Source organism: Glandiceps talaboti, chromosome 2, assembly GCF_964340395.1.
Source record: "Glandiceps talaboti chromosome 2, keGlaTala1.1, whole genome shotgun sequence".
NCBI classification, from domain to species: domain Eukaryota; kingdom Metazoa; phylum Hemichordata; class Enteropneusta; family Spengelidae; genus Glandiceps; species Glandiceps talaboti.
In genome coordinates this window covers 26,546,747-26,565,664 of record NC_135550.1, presented here as the reverse complement: position 1 = coordinate 26,565,664, position 18,918 = coordinate 26,546,747, and the positions used below count along the sequence as shown (strand labels likewise).

The 18,918-nt window shown below is 34.8% G+C and overlaps 1 protein-coding gene across 1 annotated transcript in view; it reads left to right on the top strand.

Moving 5' to 3' along the window:
- The window catches only part of LOC144446087 (poly [ADP-ribose] polymerase 1-like), a 34,429-nt gene extending 17,367 nt beyond the window's left edge, over positions 1-17,062 (top strand). Inside the window, exons 13-23 of the mRNA XM_078135790.1 lie at positions 8,720-8,852; positions 9,358-9,553; positions 10,164-10,292; positions 10,542-10,625; positions 10,972-11,097; positions 11,885-12,007; positions 13,128-13,226; positions 14,026-14,178; positions 14,431-14,620; positions 14,803-14,920; positions 15,913-17,062. Of these exons, the coding sequence (XP_077991916.1) occupies positions 8,720-8,852; positions 9,358-9,553; positions 10,164-10,292; positions 10,542-10,625; positions 10,972-11,097; positions 11,885-12,007; positions 13,128-13,226; positions 14,026-14,178; positions 14,431-14,620; positions 14,803-14,920; positions 15,913-15,991 (1,430 nt within the window). The 3' untranslated portion in view covers positions 15,992-17,062. The remainder of the gene's footprint in view (positions 1-8,719; positions 8,853-9,357; positions 9,554-10,163; positions 10,293-10,541; positions 10,626-10,971; positions 11,098-11,884; positions 12,008-13,127; positions 13,227-14,025; positions 14,179-14,430; positions 14,621-14,802; positions 14,921-15,912) is intronic.
- The last annotated feature ends 1,856 nt before the right edge of the window (positions 17,063-18,918 follow it).

Here is an 18,918-nt window from a genome sequence, read left to right as displayed (position 1 = left end):
GTACTTTGTTGACCAGTCTGACTTTTAGTTTATAGTGAACTCAATATGGAGTGTAAATGGAGCTGTGTTCTACTATCTAGGCAGCAGGACTGTACTTTCTTGGATCAGTCTGACATTGACTTCAGCAGTATGGATGTGTACTATTGATATCAAAGTAGATTGTAAGTTGCAAAACACCAATGCATATGGTTTGTGATGTTGGGTGCACTCATCAGTGTTTGGTCATCAGTACTGCTGTTATTGTGTTTAGAAGTCACTGATGAAGTATACTTTAAAAAAGAAACAGTTGGTCAGACTTTCATAGCCATTGTTGTTCTTATTTATCGCAGAAAACTGAAATGTAGGTATAGTTGGTAGCTAGCATATTCCCTAGATTCTCAGCAATTTGAGGAATGCAAAGTGAAGAATATCTGAGATAGAGAAAAGACCTTGTTAGCATTGTCCAACCTACAGATGATTTAAGTGGCAGGAGCATTTGACTGCTAAGTACAAGATATTGAAATACTGGATGTGTAACACTGATATGAAGAGTTGAATGATGAGCTTTTTGATACCGTATGGTCACAATGTGCTCAGTTAACAATACTGACAAGCTGATATCATGTCTCTGTGTTGTTGAAGGATGGATGTCTTGATATAAACACTATTTTTGTTACAGCAGTATCAGAGAAGGTCATGTAATATTCTCCCCAGGGAGGGGTTAGGAAAATGTAGTCAAACTTCAAGGAAAGTATATGGAATTTTAAATCAAATGTTCTGCTGATTCACATTAAGCAATTTATTTAATGTCTAATTTTTTAAAACACATGACAGAAGTATAAAAGAAATGGGCTTAATATCATTTTAAAAAGTTGATAGTTGCAGTGTGTTGAGATAGTGAAAAGACTTTGCGTATACATGTATGTATGTTCATGTGGTATTTTAACACAGGTCCATGATGTGTAGACTAATGCTATACTGGAATGACTATAGCCAGCATGAGGCTTTGGTCTAGTTGTTCACTGAACTGTTAAAAAAAACAAGGTTGTCTGTCATAATCCAACTTAGTGTAGAGCGATTGATGTAATCAAAGAATAGAGAATAGGGTGAGAGGAACATTCAATTCTTTTTGTAAAGATTTTTGCAAAGAATGCAATTTTTATAATTTGATAGGTGCAATGAATGATTTCAATGTGTCAGCAGATCTAACAAAGAAATGAGTGAATAAATTACTCACACACACACACACACACACACACTATGTGTACATTAATTACTCACAACACTATGTGTACATTAATTACTCAAAAAACACTGTGTACATTAATTACTCAACAAATACTGTGTACATTAATTACTCACACACACACACACACACACACTATGTGTACATTAATTACTCACACACACTATGTGTACATTAATTACTCACACACACTATGTGTACATTAATTACTCATACACACACTATATGTACATTAATTACTCACACACACACACACACTGTGTACTCACACACTGTTTACATTAATTACTCCCACACACACTATGTGTACATTAATTACTCATACACACACTATGTACATTAATTACTCTCTCACACACACACACACACACACACACACACACACACACATTATGTGTACATTAATTACTCCCACACACACTATGTGTACATTAATTACTCACACACACTATGTGTACATTAATTAATCACACACACACACACACACACACTATGTGTACATTTGATATAGCTATTGATAACACATAATCTCACTTTCAATATTGATAAATGTTTTAGCAAGCCCCCATAATTACATAATGTAAGACAGGAATGAATGAAAATTGTAATTGGCTGGTGCAGAATTAGTATGTATTGTATTATAAACACAGAAGTAATTAAGGTGAGTCATATGTTTATATCACTTAATGAATCAATGATTCAGTGCTGTGTCCAGGCAGGAGCACCCACAATTCAATCTGTGACTGATAAAGCAACAGTGTAACCTTTTTAGATTGCTGTGAGGCTAATGCAGGTCATTTTGTGTACAGTCTGACTTTTGATTGATATGAATTGATAGACTTTGAGATCAGATTTTAATTAACCCACTTCTAGCAAAGAGTGAAAAGATCTCTACTTTATTATTGGTTGTCTGTCAAAGTGTAAATCTTCTGTTGTATTAAAGATGACGAAGAATTTGAACTGAGCTGTCAGGACATAGTCAAATTTGATGATGACTGAAAAGTACTGTACTATTATCACATATGTACCTGTCATTACTTGACAGGTGTATGTGTGGGCATACTAGTCGTATTTGCACTGCAGAGCAGTACCGAAAATATTATTATATATATGTATGCAAATTATATGCAAATCAGCACACACTCATGATAACACTGTGTAAATTGATGGAAATTTGCTGTTTCAGAGAAACACATTTGATAATAACAGAACCCCACGACACGTGAGTGCAAATGTGGGTACTCGGTGTGTTTGCACTTGTAGCTGTGGTGTTTTCTGCTACACTTTCACTCACTACCCTCATAAAGTACTCATGCAAATACCTTGACTATAGCATACTTGCACTCGGGAGTTGTGGGGTTGTCATATAACCTCTGTAAGGTCTAGAAGTCAAAGCGATCAAACTAGTAGCTGTATGCTAGGAGACAAATTTGACAGGAAGACTTTGCTCAATTTTCATAATCAAGGAGACATGATTAATCCTGTTCAAAGTGTCATGTCGCCGTGACAAACCAATCATACCTTATCATACTTTATACCTTCCAGTAATATCAAATCAAATATTGATATTTAATGGACAAAACATGATATGTAGACTTCTGAAATATTCAAATTGGACAAAAGAAATTAATATTGATGATAAATAAAATGAGTGTGGGATGTTATCACATGGGTGAATGACAGGCGAGATTTGGTGTGATATTCTGTAACTTAGTGGTAATATTCCTATGGGTATTCCTCACCTTTGACACAGTGATCAATCTAACTAGATCTCTAAGACATGTAGTCTGTCACTTGTAGTTGACTTCATCCATGTTATCATGAATAAAGTGTCAGAAAGCAATGCAAATTACATTCAGATTGAATTATTTTGAAAATGTCTTGAATATGAACAATGTGCTTATATAGTTACAAATAGAGATATATAGATGTAATTGAGTTTACTGTTACAATAAGATCAGCTGTGCAATGACCTTCATTTGATAAACTATAGAATAAAACATGTAAAGGAAAATTAATAATTTTTTAAGTATTTGTCCCTGAAAAGAGTCACAAAAGAAAAGCCAAGTGGAAAAGATTAGGTATGTCCAGCAGTGAACTGAACATTCCACATTGACTCAGTCATACAAGAACACATTTTGAAATACCTTTCTTTTAGAGCACACAGTATTCCATTTGATGTTTTAAGTTTGTTTTACAATTCATATACTTGTTCATAAAAACTAAAATTGGATGCAATGTTCTGTACTGATCCTTACTTTGACGGATTTACAAATTTGTTGTTAAATGGTGTTTATATGGAAGACGAGTGTCTAAAATATTAACGATTCAGGAAAAATGAAGATGAGCCATTTGAAGCAAGATTTAGTAGGTGTATGGTTGGTTGATTGGGGCTGTAGTAGACTTGCTCAAGTCTCCAGGCTTTTTAACCCCCCCCCCCCCCTCAAGGGGGAGGCTATTACAATGGATTCTGTCCGTCTGTCCATCTGTAATACATCATTTCTCAGACATATAATATGCAATTTCACGGCGCCCATATCTGAATTTCTAAATCAATCATTTGTATATATTAAACTCAAAAACTATAATACATATGGACTTCATTCAAGTGTCTACCCCTATATTATCAGATACAAGCTAAGCTATCTTATGATACCTTGACCCTTGACCTTCATGGTCAATTGTCAGAATCGATTAATTTCTTGCATATCACATGGCGTTCATTTGTGTTCAATGTATTATAAATCATGACATATCACACACACACACACACACACACACACACACACACACACACACACACACACACATCCCAAGAGACAGGTAGTAGTCTAAGGCTGTGCCTAATATTTGGAGTAGGTGGAAGGGATTAAAAAGTACACAAATAATTCAGTCAGTGAACAATTACTAGTAGTAAAAAGGTGACAAATAAAGGAAGAAGAAGAAGAACTTGGTTGATTTTGCTGGCAACTATTATCCCTGGTCAAAATGGCATTTCCAAAAACCTTCTGTTCGGTAGTTATATATTTTGGAAACTAGAGAATATGTCTAAATAGTGTCACTGTGATTGATAAAAGTTGAACATAATTCAAGCACTGTGTTAGGAAGCCATTTTTTCTGAAATTTTAATTATCATAAAATCTTCAAAGTCTGATGGGTTCGTTATCCAGTTATAATAAAACCAGATGTAAACTGAATGTCTTCCGTAAGGGCAAAGTTTTGAGATTGTCGTTCCTACAGACAATTGTTGGAATACAACAGAACATTTGTAATAAGTTATTTTTTCTCATTGATTGCTATTAGCTCATTGCTGTTAGTGATCTCCTGGCCAACCACAACATGTACTGTGACATTTGTTGAGAATGTAAAAAAAAAAATAAGCGCATCGTCGTACCACTTTAGACAACATTTCCTGAGAAACTATTTTTTCCTTTTTAGTGGCCTACAAAAATATGCCAATGATTTATTAGAACTAAAAGCTACATCAGTAATATTTTCAGGACAAGTGCGCTTTGGTATAGCAAATGCATGTATCAAATTATATTGAATTTGAAGTGTGCATTCTTGAGATATAGCCTAATTACCGAAAACCATTAATTATGTAAATTTCTTGTTAATATTCTTGGGATGTTTATCAAAACCTAATCAGTTCTTGTCACTACCCTACAGAACACATGCAATAAATTTTGTTTGAATTGAGCCAGTCGTGTTTTAGAAAATGGTGATAAAGCCCCACTACTTTAGACGACATTTCCTGACGAGAAACTATTTTTTTCTTTTTTGTGGCCAATCGAAAATATGCCAATAACTTATTAAAACTAAAAGCTACATTAGTAATATTTTCAGGACAGGTGTGCTTTGGTATCGCAAATGTGTGTACCAAGTTATAATAAATTTGAAGAGTGCATTCTTGAGATATAGCCTAATTACCGAAAATCATTAATTAAGTAAATTGCTCATTAATATTCATGGGATTTTTACCAAAACCTAATCAAGTCTTGCCATTACCCTACGGAATACGTCTTCAAAATTTCGTTTGAATTAAGCAAGCCGTTATGAAGAAAATGATGACACAGACACACAAACACACAGACTTCCACCCATAAATATATCTCTTCCTTACGGAAGAAATGATAAATATTAAAGTAAATTGATAACTGTAAAAAGCACTTCAACAATTATAGTAAAACAACAGTCAGGGTTTCACTGAAATTTTCTTGGCTGGTTATGTACAATTGTGTTTGAGTTTTAAAAAAAATCAGGTTAGGTTGAGATGATGATAAGCTCACAAAAAACACTCGTTTGTCAATGCTGCGATATTAGTTATATAAATGTACAAGAAATACAGAGAGTATAGGAGAAGTCTACTCACCACTGAGTCTTGTAAAGTATCATCCAATGGTTGATGCTACTGAGATACCAATTGACAGAATTGTATTAGTGCAGTTTGTACATAATTTACAAGATGAAAACTTAACAACTGTTATCTTTGTTGTAATATCCAACCTTTGTACGTGGTGATTGAAAAACACACAGCATCATTTCAGTTAACACTCCTACTTCCTTCTCTGGTTTGAATCTGCCACTTCAATTACATTGAAACCATGGTGATTCCCACAGGAACAGTTCAATACATTGTCGGTCAGGAAATTCTGAGTTTAAAGCAAGTGATCTGCAATTGAAGTAAACACCTGAATTTCAATCATGACTCACGACTCACTACATCATGATCAAGGCCTAGATATGACTGACTGTGGTCACAGCAGACTCTTGATGGAATTTAAAATTAGATTATGGTTCAAATCTGTTTCCACTTTCTGTCAGCATGACTTGATTTGAAAGCATCAACTTGAAGGTAATAACCAATCTTTAACATGTTATATTGGTAGTCATGCAATAAACTAGAAGATACACGTAACGACTATTTTCGAGACAGCCAAGGACTAAAAAGTGATGAGGCTCATCCCAAGATCCATCAGTGTAGACTGCATTATGTAAATGAGCTGTCAAATGTTAATGGCTGTCAGATATCTTTTGATGTACAGTCATGTCTCAGTGTTGCAGCCGTACCAACTTTGATGTCACATAATTTAACATTTTCCTTGGCAAAAGCATACAAGAATAATGTCTTTGTTATTTTGAATCAAGATGGTAATGCGACTTAGATCTCTTGACAAATGATCCTGTAGATAAAGCAGTAAAATCAAGACAACTAGATATCAAATGCAATCACTCAGGATATTTGATTTTGATCTACCATAGAAGAAGTGACAATGAGAAACCTATAAAGCTTAGGACTGTAATGCCATGAAATCTACTGTAGTTGCAACTACAAAATGAGAAACCTACAAAACTGAACGTAATGCCATGAATTATTGACCATGAATTGTGTGAAACTGCTTCAAGGTATTCCAAGTTTTCTGAGACTGCAAGACTCCTGTATACTTTGCACCTTTGTCTCTGTTTCGTCTGATGTGTATAGACTGGAACAGGTGTCTAGGATAAACTGTTACCATGGCAACCACTTCCGTTACAGTTAAAGCTGTCTAAACATTGTATTATGTGTGGTTCATTTTTGCATGTTGAAGAATACTCCCAGCCTATGCTAGAAATGGTTTGATCTCCTTTTTTTAAAACTGAATTACTTGTTTATCAGTCATTCGGTAGTACTGTATACACTAACTTGATGTCTGTATGTAAACAGTATGAAGAAATAGTCTGGATCAGTTACAAGTACCATGTGATAATTTATGAATTTGTAGACACGGTTAGTATTTGTAACGACAAAGCAGTCATATATCAGGAATACAACATAGCTATGTAACCCAAAAACAAAAACCGTGGGGGGGGGGGGGGGAATTGTTCCAGCACAAAGTTTAGCTTGAAAGGTTATTTTTCATTACAATGATAATTTGAACATTAGCAGTCAGTAGCAAATTTGAGCTGATCATGAATCCTTGATGATAAAATATGTTTATATGTTTATATTAGTGGTTGTCATGGTTACATACCAATCTCTGCAAGCCTTTTTATTGTGACACTAACCAAGGACAATTTATGTTCGAGGAAATTGCTTAGAAGGAAATAGCAATTTATGACTTTTTGAGGAAATAAATTACCATGGCAACAGTTCTCGACATTGTGAGACATTCCACAAAGTACATTTGACTGAGTAAAAGGAGTGAATGAAATTCAGAAGGTTTGAAAATAAGGAGAGGATAAGTGGAGAGAGGCAATAGAAGTTGTTGAGTTTGATTGCTTCAAATGCTTTCTTACTTTGAAACTTTAAGTATTGTCTATTTCACTGCGAGGAGATTTTTGATATACTGAAGTAGTTGTATTTGCATAATATATAGTTGCTAAATCTAACATAGCTCAGGCTGTACAGACATGTAGGTTAGTACGTACCAGCCGTTGTTACCATGGTAATCATTTATCTAGACTATAAATCACATGGCTATGTTTAGTGGTACGATGCTAAACTTAGTAAATGTGTTCTAGATTAGACAAGGTTTGTACACAGTGTCTGGAGCAATTCTCTCTTTAAAATAAGGATTGCTGTGTTTGATATGTTCCTTCACTCTCAGTGTCTTATTTTATTCTTGTACCTCATCTTACGTTATTTGTATTCAAACAGTGAAATACAATTATAGAAAAAGTGTTTAATTCTCAGTACCTGCTTAGCATTTTACCTTTAGGGGGTCAAGGGTCAAAATAAAACGAGGTTGATGTATTCTTATGCATGCCTAAAGTTATGCATGTGTAATGCATGAGCGGAAGTCAATTGTCTTGATCAAGAAATTAAATGGTTATTTCAGATAACAAGAACTAGGTTTCCTATCATTCCACAGATTTTATTTGTGTGTGGGGGTGGTTTGTGTGTGTGTGTGTGTGTGTGTGTGTGTGTGTGTGTGTGTGTGTGTGTGTGTGTGTGTGTGTACATGCATGTGTGTGTATGTGCATGCATGTGGGAGGTGAGTGGGTTTGTGTGTATGTGTGGGGGTGGGGGTTGGTGTGTATGTATGTTTGTCCATCCTTGTATATGTGTGTGTGTGTGTGTGTGTGCGTGTGTGTGTGCGTGCGTGTGTATGTGTGTATATATGTATGTATGTAATATGTATGTATGTATGTATGTCCATTCATCCCAGTGTGTGTTGTGTGTGCAGGTGTGCCGCCAAGCAAAAGTGGTAGCATACAGGTAATAGCATAGTTAAAATGTAATTGGCTAGAAAGCTATGTAATTGTGACTGCTTCTTACATGGTTATGAATGTTACTGAGTATTAAACTCACCTGTATGTGTCAATTCAGCATATATCATGATGAAACTAATAAACGTAGCATTAATTTGATTCATTACACAGTGTGTAATGGACTGCCAAGTCCCATGTGTCTAATTTGAACTCACAGATGGTTCCTGCATATCATATGCAAGTACTTTCTCCAAACTCACAATTACTCAAAATAATGTCAATTTCTGTTTTCAAATTGTTTAGATCTTCAGGATGAAGCACATGTGTACACACAGAAAGGCAAAGTGTACAATGCCACTCTAGGCCTTGTAGATATTATGAAGGGGACTAATTCCTACTATAAACTACAGTTTCTAGAAAATGACAACACAAAGAAGTAAGTGTCTGTCTCCCTTCTCTTACGATATAAACTAAAATTGTATGTATTGGTGTAGAATAGATTTACTATAATCTGGTAGGACTGTCCATTTCAAGAATTCATGCTGAAAATGATTACAATGAACTTCCTTCAATCTCCTCAAATAAGGTATATATATGTATATCATGGTTAAATGGTTAATATATTGATCTAAAAGGGGAATGCTTCTACAAAACAGTTGTGTCTCTTGGTTTGACAAGATCCCATTTGTTAATTGCATGATTGTATATTCCTTGGTTGAACAAAGAATTGTACAATGTCATGTAAATATTATCAAAACACTAGCACAAAGATGCAAAAGTCCTGGGGAAGATACCATAGCAAGCTATCTTTACATTAATTTATCTGTAGTTAAAATTGGATGTGTATGTATTCAACTTTATTTCAAGGATATGGTGGAAAACAGTTAAGCGTTCTAGACAAAATATGTATTACATGTGTTCTGTGTTTGCCATATATCTAGGTGGTATGTGTTTCGTGCATGGGGTCGTGTTGGTACTACCATTGGAGGAAACAAAGTAGAAACATTCCATACTAAAGAAAGAGCTAAGGAGCATTTCTTGAATTTGTATGGGGAGAAGACAGGCAACGATTTTAACACAACTAACTTTGTCAAATACCCCAATAAATTCTTTCCCTTGGAGATAGACTATGGGCAGGTAAGTTGTTTCATTCAGTATTTACATAAAGTGTGCTGTATGTATATATGATAATAGCTTTAACAATATCATGACAGTTTATGGCTTTACACTGGCTCACAGCCTGAATATTGCATTCTACATTCTTATATATAGAACTACTATGTTTTAAAGTAGTTGCACAACACTTGAATTACCCTGTGCCATGGCTACCCAGCCATGTTAATGGGTACTGTACATGATGTGTATGTGACTAAACTACAGTAGCATGAATTGTATGCTCCCCAGTGATTTGAGTAAAGTGTAATGGGTAATAAACCATAATACTTCTGTGCAAGGTGATGATTACATTTATGGGAAAGTGCACAATTTCTCAAAATGTAGGCTCTTGTAGCCAAACATGTCATATTTTGTAACTGTCAAAATTAAAACTGTGTTTTTTAGGAAATGTGACACTGTAATCTTAGGAATATGTCTATGAGAAGTCCAAGTCATTATTTGATACCTAACACTTTTGCCAGGATGGAGAGAAATATTCATTGTATACTTCATGTAATTGCAAAAAGAATATTTTCTATGTCAAGGAAAAATTGACTTTTACTGATTTGAAATGATTGTTTGGCGGTTACAGGAAGAAGAAGATATCAAGAAACTGAATATGAAGGCTGGCAGCACTTCTAAATTACACAAAGCACTTCAAGAGTTGATCAAAATGATCTTTGATATTGAAGAAATGAAGAAAACCATGTTGGAGTTTGAGGTAGATTTTAGATTTAATTCTTAAAACAATGTATTCACTGTCTGCATACAAAGTTTTGTTAGGAATAAAACAGAAAACAATATTTTTTTTTCAAATGTCTGTTTTGGAAATTACACTCTCAACATGTTCAAATCTAAAGAATACTTGTTGTGAGGATTTCACCTGGAAAATAGTTGTTCTGATTTGTCATATTCTTACAAACATTTATCTATACCAGTATTAATATTGTTTGCCTATTTCTAACTCTAGATTGACCTCAAGAAGATGCCATTGGGTAAATTATCCAAACGTCAAATAGAAAGTGCCTATTCTGTTCTTACAGAACTCCAGAAGGTCTGTACAAAAATTGTTATCTTTTTTTCTTCAAAAATAATGTCAACTGTTACGTATAACTTTCATTTTAGACATTTAGGGGGGAAAAGTACAAATTTTCCAAAAGAAAAGATCGTGACTGCATCTTACCAACAGCTGCTGAATCCTATATAGTACCCACCCTACAAAGTAAACAGAAAGTTTGCATTGGATGTAGCCAGGAACAGCCATCCTGTTCTGTCCACCTGGTCCTGTATTCTGACAGCCCTTCATCCTTTTAATATTCTTTGAGTTGTACAATTATATTTTTGGCATGAAATATTCCAGTCTTCCTTTGACCAATGTTGTTCTCCTATGTCTTGTATAGCTTGTATCTGAGGAAAGTGTCAACAAGTCAGCCATATTGGATGCATCTAATAGATTTTACACACTAATACCACATGACTTTGGCATGAAGAAACCACCGATGTTAGAAACTACTGAAATTATTCAGGTTGGTGCAATAATATCACTATTTACAGTAGCATTGCTTTATATCTTATCACAACTAGTAAATCATGCAAGGTTTCTTTACAATTCTCGATACCTGCAATAAAAACACAACAATCATTATAAAATTAACAATCCTTTGATTTCTTTGTTGACACCATTACTTCCGCTTCATGAGCTAAATCATAGACCCTACACTTTCATGTAGGGTCTGTGGCTAAATATTCATTACTGTCACTGCATGTGAGAATGTGTTAACCTTCGTGTTCTATTTTGACTGTCTCACATGAGGTGAAATATGGTATTGCAGGTACCAAGAATTGTACTCTGTTTGTGTTGTTTTTTGTGTCAATGTTTTGTATTCACAATTGCTAGTCTAAGAAGTTTATGGCAAGAATTTACCTACAAGACAGGCTATTAATATAATTTCTTAGCAGGGCAAGGCAACTCAATAACTATGGAAGCAAGTAGATAATGAGGATTAATATGGATTATTCATTGCTTTAGACGTATCACTTGAAAAGCTGTATGAGTATTTATTGCACTTCAAAATTATCTCCCAAGTTGCCCCTTTTGTAAGCATATACAAGTCAATAGCCTGTCCGTCCAGTATGACTTCTCTAAATGTGATGTTTATCTTAAATCATTCTGTGTCCTATTTTGTTCTTACAACACAGTTTTCTAATTACCTTAGGACATTACAGATTATATAGATATAGACTGTCTGTTCAAGTTAAATTGTTTTCTTGGCAATACCATGATGACATTGTATCTGTGTTGTTTCTCATTAGTCAAAGACTCAGATGCTAGACAATTTGTTGGACATTGAGGTAGCCTATAGTTTACTCAAAGGTGGTGATACCAGCAAAGATCCTATTGATGCCAACTATGAGAAATTGAAATGCCCCATTAATGTAAGTTTTGTTATCTTTTAGTGTCTGTCTGGATGTATATGTGTGTGTGTGTGTGTGTGTGTGTGTGTGTGTGTGTGTGTGTGTGTATGTGTGTTTGCATGTGTGTGAATGTGTGTGTGTGTGCATATGCACTTGTGTGTATATATGTATGTGTATATGTTATTTGCTTTATGTACATGCATGTGTTTATGTATGTGTGTGTAACTATGATATTATATCATTTATAAGTCTATAGCCCAAAGGTGAGCTATCTTTTTATACCTTGACTTTTGACTTTGACCTCCAGGTCAAATAGCAGATTGGTCAATACATTGTGAAGTTCGTATCTCGGGACACCATTCAAATTTGCACAATAACTTTGTCATAAAACACACCAGTTGGGGGGCTATGTATTCAATGATGGCGCGTTGTTGGTAATTTCCCCAATAAGTATTCTAAGGAAAATGTCATTGTCAATAGTGTAGAAAATGTTTTCATTAAAGGACATGACATCGTATGAATTTGAGAGTGGATTATCCTATGTTTCACAGCATTTTGAATAGCGTACTTACTCTCAAAACAGTGGCTGGTACAGTAGTTTGATTAAGCCTCTCTAAATCTAGTCTGTGTCCTGAATGAATAGTATCAGCTTTGATTCACATTTTGTTCTCCATTGCTTACATTATCATTAACAGCCAAGAGAGACAGATATGGTACATACCACAGTTTGCTATAAAATGCTGTGTTGACCAGCTTTTATTGTGATGAACCATCTACAAAGCGACATTTTAGATGAACACATGCAAAATTTGACATTTTCATAATTGTGAGAATTGAGTGACATCCTGATTGGTAAATAGAACATGTATGTACAGAACAACCCAGGTGTTACTCTCAAACAGAATGATAAGCTGTGTTGATTGGCTGATAAGAGTTGTATATACCTGATGTCAGGGCAACAGTTGACAGGAGACCATCTTTTTATAGAAAGAGTACTTCAGTTATCACTGTAATGATGATTATGATCACATCATGTCCAAAACAGCACGAACACCTTGAACCATTTGAATAAATACAAGAAAACATTTAATTTAGCAGAATGGTTACTAGATAAATTTCTGTATTACTTCTTTTCCTGTAGGTTTTGGAAAGTACAAGTGATACATACAAACTGATAGAGAAATACATGAAGAACACCCATGCTGCTACTCATAACCAGTATGGCTTAGAACTACAAGAGGTAAGGCACTAACTGAGAAAGTTATAAAGTCTTATATGTAACTTTCATCACCACAGGCAACAGTGAAGGGTAAAGGGTTTTTCCACACTACTCTTTTATGTTTATTTTTGCTGACTCATGGATATTACAAAAAGAAATTTTTTTGTATGGTGCTGGATTTGTTGCATGTTATTCAAATAGCTTCTGCTTAGTAGCAAATGCCTTTCTTTCTGGGAGGGGGGAACTTATTAATTGTTTATAACAAATATAATAAAATGTGTTATGTTGTCGGCAAGTTATGTAGAATTTCAGGTTGCCTTTTTTCACAATATCGATACACCTTGCGTGGTATTCAAGAACTCATTAATCGTGGCATCATAGAAATGAAAGTTATATCATTTAGATAATGTAATGATAGATATGTAATCAGGCAGATGATACATCTTATAATCATACATGATCAAAGATACAAAGTTAAATCAGTAATGAATTGGAATATGTGAACACAAGACAACATTGTGACATAAAACATTTTATTAGAAACTTGTCATTTCTCAAACTGATTGTGTTAGAGACACTGTTGTCAGGCCATAGTATTGTATGAAGACAGAGATGTATTATATAAGTACTATGAACTGTGTAATTGTTATTATATAGTTATCCCAAGGTGACTATTGCCAGGTTGTGTTGTACATATCAATTCTCTGGTGGCTCTAACTAGTTCAAGGCGCCAAAGCATTTATACCTTGACCTATAGCTGAGATGTGTCTTGAATTCTGATAACATTGTAATCCTGTTCTATTTCTTGTTCTGATATTAGGTCTTTGAATTGAACCGAGAAGGTGAAAGAGCACGATATAAACCATTTAAACAGCTGCACAACCGTCAGTTGTTGTGGCATGGATCAAGAACAACCAATTATGCTGGTATCTTATCTCAAGGTTTACGTATAGCACCACCAGAAGCACCAGTGGTAGGTTGGCTATATCATTGTAACTATCTCTATATGTATAATATTTTGTCACTAAATTATGTCTTTAGAGTAAGAAATTATCATGTAGACACCACAGTGTTGAGATCAGTGGCAATGTGTTCATCTAGTTGGTGAAGTGGTTCAACTGACTTTTTTTTGAACAAATTCAGTCATCTCAGATTTCAGCCATTTTCCACTTTGATGGAAGTTAATTTGAATTCATTGATGTCTTTATACTGTTTTTGCCTACAGACTGGTTACATGTTTGGTAAAGGTGTCTACTTTGCTGATATGTCTTCTAAGAGTGCTAACTACTGCAGGTCCTCACCTGGAAACAACATTGGTTTGTTGTTGCTGTGTGAGGTAGCACTGGGTAATATGTATGAACTGACAGGAGCTAAAACGCTCAGTAAACCACCTTCAGGGAAGCACAGTACAAAAGGTGAGTCTGTTTCAATGTAAACACTTTATTTACCGCTGTTGTCATCATTGTATATTACAATTTGTTAGCCATTGTCACTACTTTCCTATGTAGATTGATCTGTCAGACTACAGTTCCTCAGTTTACAATATTATAAAATACACCAGATGTTATTTTTGTTCTCTGTGTTGTTATGTTGTTAGGTATTGGAAGTACCTGTCCTGACCCGAGTGCTGTGGTCACTTTGCCTGATGGTGTAACTGTACCAGTTGGTAAAGGCACACAGTCTAGTACAGCCAGGACTAGTCTACTATACAACGAGTATCCTTGTATAAATGTAGTATGCTTTATATCTACCAATACTGTTACATTACTACTGAGACTTTCCATATGGACAGTGTGTGGTATTTGCCTTTCCATACGGACAGTATGTGATATTATCTTTATGTATGGACAGTGTGTGATATTGTCTTTCTGTATGGACAATGTCTAGTCTAGAGTGTAGTATTTGTCTTTTTTTTTGGTTTTGGAGGGTCAAATCTCTAGTAAGCAGTATTTGTCATCTGCAATGACTCAGAGAAATTGCACTCTAGTATTGTACTACGGTTGTACATCAAGACTATAGAGGGCAGTATATAGGGCTGAAATTTACATGGTACACTAATGTAGCTGAGAATGGTACCGTATTAGATGGGTATAGCGTAAGATAGGGTAGTATAGTAGTATTTGAATGGAGATTGTCCATGGTGTCAAGACTGTAGAGGGTAGTATATGGCTGAAAATTCCATTCATAAGGGCAATATGTAAGGTGGGAAGGTTGGAGTAATGGCTATTCGTAGGGTATTGTGATATAGGGGCAGAATATGTATCAAACCTGGGAGTACCTGGAAAGGAAACAAATTGGACAAGTTTGTAAGGAGTCAGTGTTCTAAGAAATTGAATTTTCTTCATGAATATAATTAAATTTTCTTGGGTCACAATTCATACTTAGTGATAATTATTACTTTGAAGTTAGAGGATTATGGATAGTTGGTGATGTTACGTCCATGGTAGTAACACCTTTAAAGGGTTCACACTTTGTGTCAAGGTCATTATTTTGGCCCATATTTCTGTATATAGATATAGAGTAGACTTTTGTTTCAGTTGTCTGTTGAGAAAAACAGGTATAATCATTCTGTTCAAATGTACTTTTAATGACGTGTTTGAATACCATGGTATGATTGTACCATTCCGACATCATGCAAACGATCATCTTATTGTGTTAACAAGAATCTAAAATCATCAGAAATATTTCCCTTAATCCATATTTTCAGATACATCGTTTATGATGTAGCCCAAGTGGAAATGAAATATATGTGTAAAGTCAAGTTCAACTACAAGTCACTATGGTGATGACCTCTGACCTTCCTGCATAGCTGTACATGATTATACAAAACATGCAATGTTCATATCTCACATCAATGCAGTGCAGGAGTTATATCAAAGTCAATGCAGTTTTAGAACAAATATCACATCTTTTCTGTCAGCCATTAGATTCTTCTGAAACCAAGCATATCAACACAGATTATCATTTTTCCATCCCTTGTTCATAACAGCTATCTTAACATAGCAGACACAAGAGTACAAATGATTTGAAATGTGTATTTAAAAACAAATATTTTGTAGCATGTTATTGTAAAAGAAACCAAGCTATCATGACAGCAACCAGGCTTTTATGTAGAGATTGAGCTATGAAAAGTCCAAGTTATTATGCAATGCTCAATCTATGTAGAATACCCCGCTATTTAACTCCTAATAACATAAAGCAGTATAATGAAGATTTCATTTGATTTGATGGACTAGAATAACTGTGTACTTCAAAAATTCAAATCTGAAAATAAGAACTATTTTGAAAAGTGGCTTAGGAAATATAGAATGTATGAGAATCAGACGTGGCCATTCTAATGTAGTAGCATCGATGATAAAGACTTCTGTTTTACTAGCAGTGTGACCATCAAGTTGAAGATTCCATCACCCACAGCCAGCATACAAAGTTTGATCATGTTAGGGGAGCTAACCACACCTGCAACTCCCTAGCATGATAACTATGTATAGTTGATTCACCAACTTGCAGTCTTTATGATAAAGAGTCACCAAGAGAATATAAGTAAAAATATATGTTGCATATATTTAGTGTTTTTCCAAATGTTGTTTGATATTTGTTTTATCTGTTACTCAATTATGTAAACATACCACGGTTTGACAAAATAGTTGTCACATTCCAAGAAAATATCTGATTGTGAAATATTTAATACACTACCTGTGAAATGCTATATGGTACTTATAGTTATTGTTTTTGTAGAAATTAGAAGTATTGATACCCTTAGCAGCTGTGATGTGCTTTATAACTGCCAGCATAATTTTGATGTAATATGTAGATTGTATAATAGTAATAGGTAGGGCTTCCATTCATTGCTTCTACACTCAAGATTTCAAGTTGTAATTTACAGTTCATGTGTGTCTGTCAAGTTTCAGGGTCAAGAATAAATATTCTTTATACACCACATTTGTTTTCATGCCTGTGATTGGTTATTTCAGAAATTCTCCATCCAGTGTTCTTAATCTTGTATTATTTCATGTTTGTTTTCTATTTTTAATGAAAGATGAAAATAGGAACCCATTTGTAATATTTTAGATTAGAAGAAAATGTATAACTAACTGCAAAATATTGACGTTTGGTTTCCTTCCTTGTCTGTGGTTTGTCTAAACCATGAGAGACATATGACCCAAGTTATGACAATACTACAATTGCGAAGGTATTTTTATGTCAAATCACAGTTATAGGAACCCCTGAATAGATTCATAAATCCACATTGTAAATGGTACTGCTTCTTATTTCCAGTCAGGGAAACAATCTTATACCTTTAATGAGTTGACAGACCAAATTCTAGTTGACTACAGTTACTTATAATAAATTTAATTATCACATCTATCCCCTTGTTGCTGACCCTAGTATCCACAGGTATCACAGTAGCATCTCTTTTCATAATTGTGCACACCACCCTTTCTCCTGATTCCCAGCCCATTGCTATCTTGATATGCAAAAGAATTCTTTTATCATATGATAGGAAATGGTATACTTCATGCCAGCAAACCGTCTGACAGCAATATTCTTATGAATGTGTACATACCTGTAACCATAAATAAAAGTCGCTCTCATAATTTATTACCTTTGGGGTCGTAGGTCAGACTGGTGTTCTCAACATTGCTTGAGTTGTCATCGCATAAATTCTTTGTATCAACCTCACTGGTGCATTATAGGAAACCACCAATAAAACAAGTAAAGTGTCTTCCAGTATGACCAATTCCAATGACAGTACATAACACTGATCCTCTTCCTCCCCCAGCCAAGAGTCAAGTCATGTGGGTTTTCTTGACTTTCCGCAGAGATGAGAGATGAGCAGAATCTCCACATTACTTGCATAAAGGCAAGTCGCCCCCCTCCCCCCCCCCCCCCCCCATGTAGTAAGTTGGGACTAAATTCTAAAAGTAAAAAATGTCAGAATCAAGTTCCAAGTTTAACTCAACTCCATCTGCAAGCAGGACTACCCATGCATTGGCATGGCAAACTGATTTCTTTCTGACTTTTCTGCTAAAACCATTGACATGCTTGTATTGTGTGTATGACTCAGTAGAGTGTACAAAGATAAGAAATCACCACATATACACAAACAACATGATAAGAAGTTGACTGTAGCATTACAATGTAATATTCAACAAAAAGGAAGAAAGTTGACAGAACTTGAAAGATAACAAAGTTCAGTGAAAATAAAAGTTCACACAAAAATGTCACATTTTTTAAAAACTAACTAAAAGAATCCTTAAAACTAAAACTATGGTTTACAAACACAACTTAGTGATTATAGTAAGAAATAACTTTGTGATCAATGAAGTGTGTGTGTCACTATAAATCATGACAAGGTCAAGGTTGAAAGTTTTATTTGATGTTGCAAACACCTCTTTGGTATGTTGGATACATGATTGTATGTGGCAAGTATTAGAAGCTGATAGAATTGTCAAACAGTGATTTCAAAATATGACATGTGAATCACACAAGTCAAATAGGAATGCATAGAACTTAACAATGTAAACAAGTCAAAACAAGGCTTTACAACAAAGAATTACTCTACAATAAAGTAACAAGATATCAGTTAGTCCACTAGGAGGAAGGCACAACATTTTCTATCTACTTTGACTGACTGCCAAGATGCTGAGTAGTGTGGTGCAACCAGCTGTGCATCATCTACACATAGTACCTACTGGCACTGATAATAGGTAAC